This window comes from Branchiostoma lanceolatum, chromosome 3 (assembly GCF_035083965.1).
Source record: "Branchiostoma lanceolatum isolate klBraLanc5 chromosome 3, klBraLanc5.hap2, whole genome shotgun sequence".
In the NCBI taxonomy this organism is placed as follows: Eukaryota; Metazoa; Chordata; class Leptocardii; order Amphioxiformes; family Branchiostomatidae; genus Branchiostoma; species Branchiostoma lanceolatum.
In genome coordinates this window covers 27652835-27659551 of record NC_089724.1, presented here as the reverse complement: position 1 = coordinate 27659551, position 6717 = coordinate 27652835, and the positions used below count along the sequence as shown (strand labels likewise).

At 41.8% G+C, this 6717-nt stretch overlaps 1 protein-coding gene across 1 annotated transcript; it reads right to left on the bottom strand.

Annotated features, from left to right (window-relative positions):
* Positions 1-3580: 3580 nt before the first annotated feature.
* On the bottom strand, positions 3581-4591 carry LOC136429504 (serine protease FAM111A-like). Its single transcript, XM_066419335.1, has one exon. The coding sequence runs from the start codon at positions 4589-4591 to the stop codon at positions 3581-3583; it is 1011 nt and encodes a 336-aa protein (XP_066275432.1).
* Positions 4592-6717: the final 2126 nt, after the last annotated feature.

The following is a 6717-nucleotide window of genomic DNA, read 5'->3' as shown; positions in this document are numbered from 1 at the left end:
AAATACTAAAAATGGGCCAAGTATGGCAGATGATTTGTCTAAGAAGGTAGCCAGCCATGGGCGGTCAACTTTTCTTCTAACTCTTCTGTTAATTTTGCTCCTATTTCACCAATGTCTACTGTTTTTCAGTAACCTAAATAGTAAGTGGAGACTACATGTGGATGTTCGAACTTGTAATCTATATTTTTGTGTGGATTTAGAGGAATCTTTAAAAATCATATCAATGAAAAGGGTGCCATAACAACAAGGTTAAATGCCGTCAACTATTTCGGTGCCCCTACCTTTCTCTGGTATCTTCTCAGTATACTGCAGTATGTTGTTAATTAAGTAAAAGATGCTATAGCTATGATCTGCGATTAAATATATGCAGCGATTATCTCTCTACCTTTTCTGAAAGAAGCATGTTTCATAAACTGAGGCACCTCACAGATACCAACGTCTGCTGCAATTAAATTTGACTCACATTTATTACGCAAACGTGGAGAAATGCCTTTATCTAAAACCTAAATGGTTGATCACGTCGCACAATGTGTCTGGTGTTAAACATGTCAAAACAAGACGTGCCTTTCTTCACAATTTTTCTTCCAAGTACAGCAAATACCATGTGCTGTGTAGCGGGATTACACGCACGCTTACGTCGACATCCTGAGGATTGGCGTTAACAAACCAACACTGGAATGGATTCTTTCCAGGGTTGATCTGGCAAGGTTTAGTCATTTGTTCATAATGTCGTTTACGAACACAGATGAACTCCAATGGTGAGCTCACGTCAACATTTATTCAAGAAATACAAGCCATGTACCTACTAATATACTTCTTACAGCTTTACCTATTAAGGGTGGGTGGTCATGTACAGACATTTCCTCAAGATAAATCCTTTGATATACATTAATTGAATAATAGTTCATAATTGTTAAGGACGTTCAGGAGCTAAGTACTATTAAGCAGGTTGTCTTCTTTACTTTTGATTTAGATATTTTAAGGTAAACGACATGATGCACACTTATTCTACTAAAAGTGTCAAAATCAAAAGCCAAACGAATTTCATAGCAATGAAAGAGAGCCATATTATGTCATTTTAGTAACGTGGGATCGGGAAGTGAGAACTTTTTATAGGTTTTAATAACATCAAAAGATGTTATTTTAAGAGATTGACATACAAATGACGAGGGTGCCACAACAGCAAGGTTAAATGCTGTCCGCTCATGATTTCGGACTGCATGATTGTTTCACCTTACAGATGTACCTATATTACCGGTAGTCATGTATAAACAACATTTATTACAGGATAAAACCTTTGATATACACTAATTAATCAGTAGTTCATCATCTTAGAATAACATCGCCAATAAAGCGTGGTGTTTTCCAAACTCCATGTGTTTTGTGAGTACGAGTCATTCAATCATTATTTCAAATAAAATGTGTATATATATTCAGTTCTGATTGAGGCAATAGATGGGCTGCCGTAACGTTGCCGTATACGCGTAACGTTAAGGTAGTTTCTTTGTGTGATGAGAAGGGATAAGTAGTTTCTATCTATACCATCCTGGAAACCGTGAGCTGATGAAATTGTGCACGCAAACGATAAAGCACATATCTTAGGGCCCTGTCACACTTGTGCGTATATTCAAGTCCGAATGAGTTCCGCAGTAACATTTTTTGTTGTTGTTTAAGTAAAGTTTGCGGGGAGGAAGTTGTTTTCTACTTTGACCCGCCGTTGAGCAATCTAGTTATCAAACCAAAGAAATCACTTCTTGGGCTGCAAACTTAACCTAAACAAAAACTAGAGTTCCACGAACACATTATCTTCGCCAAATAATCAAGGCTTATTATGGAGAGTGATTGATATTTACATGCTTATCACCCCCTACAGATTTGATCATGCACCATACCATTTGGACGTTATGATGGGACGAATGAGTCCAGTCTAGATAGGGTTAAAATCATTTGGTGGTACAGGACAAGTATATGTGTAGAGTGTGCTGATATATGTTATAACTGGTCATGAAAAAATAAGAGTATGTTGATATTATATGGGCCACAAAGGTTCGATATTGCAGTGTTGTAAGTTGAAAGTGATGATGAAATGGTACAGTCAATATATATGAATAGAATAAATCTTTATTCCATATCATACACATTTTGAAAGACATAGTACATGTACATGTGACTTTTCCGCACCTAGCAGTGGTGCAGTTTTGGTGCAGTGTACTCTCCAAGCTGAGGAGTGGGTCTGGCTGGTTTTTGACGTGTTTTAGGTGTTTTTATCAGGCTTTCTATTTTGTCCCCTTTTCGTTATGTCGCCAACCGTGTTGAACAAAAATGCCTAAACTGAACGCGTTAAAAACCAGCAGGACCCACACCTCTGCTTGGAGAATAGTTTATTTATTTGACCTACATGTACATTTATGCAAGGCCATCTGTGACCTGACACTGTCCCATGTCTCATGAAATTTAGTGGGTTAACAAACTTTCCTTACTAATTATGCAAATTACCTCCTGATTTGCATAATTAGTCATTGATTATGTAAAGCACCATCTGAGCTCTCTACATACCAAACATCACGACGATCTGTCGACCCCTTCTCACGTTATTCATGTCCAAATGTCAAAACAAAAACACCCACTGCAGTTCTTAACAAGCTGCTAGGGGGCCCAAATTTACAGAACTTACTTTCAGTGGCATGAACTATCTACCACACAAAAATCATGACCATAGCACTTTCAGAAAATATGCCCCTAAATTTTGAAGCTCCGCTGCAGTACCTTAGGTACCCGCTAGAAGGCCCATTATCGAACTTGACCTTCCTTTCTGTAAACCCTACCCATCCACTAAATATCATACAGATCCATCAACAGCTTCTTGAGTTATCCTGGCGACATACAAATACACATCCACACAAAGCCCGCTGCAGTACCGACGGAAAATACCAGGGGAACCATTTCTGAAATTGACCTCCGTTTTCACAACATCTACACACCTGCAAAAAATCATGAAGATCCATCAACGTTTCCGTCACTTTTTTTGCCTACATACAAACACAAAAAAATGCAAAGTCCGCTGCAGTACTGTTGAAAAACGCAAGGTGAACCATTTTCGGACTTGACCTTCCTTTCAACAACCACTGCACACCTACCAAAAATCATAAAGATTCATTGAAGCTTTCTTGAGTTATGCTCCTGACATACATTCAGACCCACCCAACAGTTTTTTCAACCGAAAACATAATCTTCTCCGAGTACAAGTACTCGGCGAAGATAATGATGTTAATACGCAACTCATGCGGGCTTGTATATACGCACAAGTCTGACATGGGCTTAACTCAGGACCCGCGACACGTTGGCGACCTCGCTGCGATCGGGCGATTTGACACAGCGCTCAGCGAATTTCATCGATTTGATAATAAAGAAATCTTTCTACGCTTTGTGTGTTTTGTTGTATTTCTAGCATAATGTCAGGTTTGGCATGAAATCCTCACTAAAAGACATGGGCAACACAAACCTGGTTTAGGACGCGACGCCGCCAGCGTGCCGCGGGTTCAGCGAGATAGGAGCTTAAGGTTTTGCGGTTCCTCAAAAATCAGTTAAAGGTAAAACCTGTCTGAATCTCTGGAAAAATTTCCAGGAATTTGTCTCCAGGAAGGGATCGCTTTGCATGTGTCTTGACGCTGGAGAGCAGAACGCCCTGTTCGATGGTACTCTGTGCGCCCTGGTACGGATAGAAGCCCCGCGAGTGCATCAGCACAAGGCAGCCATCCTTATCGAACCCGGGGGACCCTGAGGAACCGTGAAAAAAGGTCGACACGTGGTACGTCATAGTCTGCGCCTGTGCAAAAGAGTTGCCAAAATTGACACAAACCGTGCGACTGTCGTCTACCCCCTCTACAGCACAGAACTCAACCTTCTTATCATGGCCGTCAGGGTGACCAATCAGAATGACCACGCTCCCTCTCGCGAGATCTTCCGAGACGAACTCACCCAGGGGACGGAGATGCTTTAGATCGTCTTCACCATATTTCGCTATGTCGATCTCAAGTATGGCGTAATCTAAGGCCTTATCTGACGATAGAGGCTTTCTGGGCACCAGCGTGAAAGACATGTTAGTCTGAGTTTCTGAGAGGAAGAATGTAACACGATAATTCTGCGTCTTTTTATTTGCAGGAATGTTTCTTTTCGTTGCAGCATTCATCAGGTCGAAAACATGGTTGTTGGTGAGCAAGTACTTTCTCCCAATCAGAAACCCTGTGGCGTTCCCGCCCGGCCATTCTATCTTACAAACAGACCTCCCTCTATCCATGATAACATCAAGGTTCGCATACTTAATGCTATAGTCTGTCCTACTGGCAAAGTTCTCAAAGCGGGCTGCTCTCAACTGCTGCTCATAGTCCCGCACCCTGCCTAATCTCGCGGTTTCCTCAGCCTCGTCGTCTGCTTCGAGGAACTGGATCCCGAGGAGCCTGGTAGCGAGCTGTTGGACCTCCCGTAGCTCGATGATGTCGTGTTCCACACCGGCGGCTGGGCCTGCGCCGATGGCCTGCAGGGGTGGGGTGCCTGTAAGAGCTGTAACCCTTGCAGTCTGTGGAAGAGCCATCCTGGAAGCAGTATTAAAACATAATAAGCATCTACATGTCAAAAGTTTATCTAATAGTTACTTGGGAGGATTTGAGCAAGCGTTAGAATTAGGATGCACAAAGACATAGTAAATGCGTCTAAATATGCACATGTCATGCCTAATGTAGTGTCATCAACTAACTGAGCCTTAAAGACAAGAGTAGGACTATTGAAAGGGAATCATGAGCATTCGCATGGAATGCTTACATGTATATGTTTACTTGGAGAAATATAATTAAGTGTGGGGAAAAGGGCTAAGAGATGCAGGAACATCTCAATATTCCTTTCCTTATGTGATATCATTTACCATCATGCATGCATTCATTCATTCATTCATTCATTCAACTACACATAGTACACATAACCATACCTTTGAGTAAAATTAAACCTATTTAGTATACATGTACCTCTGCCGGCTTGACTCTGTTGTGTTCATTTCTTGTATGGATATGCGGGTAGCAACGTCTGCTGTCAGGGAAGGAACAGAAAATTATTGACAGGTATAAGTTACTGTTTCAAATATATTCAGATACTAATCGATGCTTATGATTTCAAAATCAACACTTCATGATTCTTCATTATGAATATAAGCTGTTACAGTTCATGAAGGTGTTTAGTTGTGAGACTTAAGCAATATCACCTTGTATAGTGCAACGGGTACCAAATGTAAATACTTATAACTTGTTGTTATCTATATAAGGTAATAACGTATACTTTACCTCTGATGGGAGCTGCCATGATTGTTCTGAGAAGGTCAGGGTTGTTGGTCTTTAAGGAATGGGCGAAGACGTCGAATTCTCGCCTTCCCTTGCTTGCCAGGATCTGGACCAGTTTGTTGGCCTTCTGACTCGGAACTGGTGAAATATGGCACACCAACTGGTACTCGTCAGCTGTGATGGCACCTTGGCTGATCTGCCGTGTCAGAGAATGCAGCATAGTCCCGGTTTACACACAAGCTTTAGGAGTCGACTTGCGGCTGCTCAAGTGGATTTCTTTTTCTACATGAAAACACTACTTGGGCGGCCAAGGGCTCTCCTTGCGCAGTCCTGAGTCGACTCCAAGTCGAAAGACGGGTATGTAAATCGGGCCAAAGTCAGACAGACAGCAAGTTATCCAGGCCATCAGATACTTAGCTACATGATACAGCTGGCCATTCACTATCGTGTCAGTATTATACACCGTTAGTCAACGACGCAACACTAGAGCATGTTAGTACTATGATGGGTTATTTGCAAATGTTATCTCAGTGATCAAGACCACCCTTTAGCTGTAACAAAAAGGTCTCATATCAGGGGGCCCAAATTGACCTTGACCTTAACATTCCCACGACCTACCCACAACTACCTAATATGATGATAATCCATCTAGAGGGTCTAGAGTTATCACACACACACACACACACACACACACACACACACACACACACACACACACACACACACACACACGCACACGCACTCGCACACACACACACACACACACTCACATACACACACACATGCACACACACACACACACACACACACACACACACGCACACGCACACGCACACACACACACACACACACACTCACATACACACACACATGCACACCACACACACACTCACTCACACACACACACACACACACACCAAAAACAATACCTCCAGTTTTCATGAAGGTAATTACACTTACCAGATGATCCAGTACCGGCCCGATGACGGGTAGTCTCCGGGATATTTCTCCAATGTTGGTCCATAGGATCAGCTGATGTTCCTCCATGTTCGCAGTGTTGCAGAATAGTACCCTTAACCAAGGAGGCTAACTGAAATACGGGCATATAGCGGATTCAGACATCAAATGATCGTCTACAATCCAAACCTAAAAAAAAATCGTTATACCTTGCAATCAATAACGTTAAATCTATTAATTCTGTTACTGGGACATTGAATCTTGTAAGAAATTAGTGTGCACAGAAACATTTTTTGGTGATTCAAGATTCAACAACTCCCTTGCTAAACGAGAGTCGTGAAGCATATTACAAAAAAAATATCCCCTAAAAGATATGTGTTTTTAATCTGTCACAGGAAATGAATTCGTGACCACTTTTGTGTGATGAGCATGG

Excerpts from the sequence above, each read along its gene's own strand:
- LOC136429504 (XM_066419335.1), bottom strand. The coding sequence starts at position 4,591 with ATGGCTCTTCCACAGACTGCAAGGGTTACAGCTCTTACAGGCACCCCA.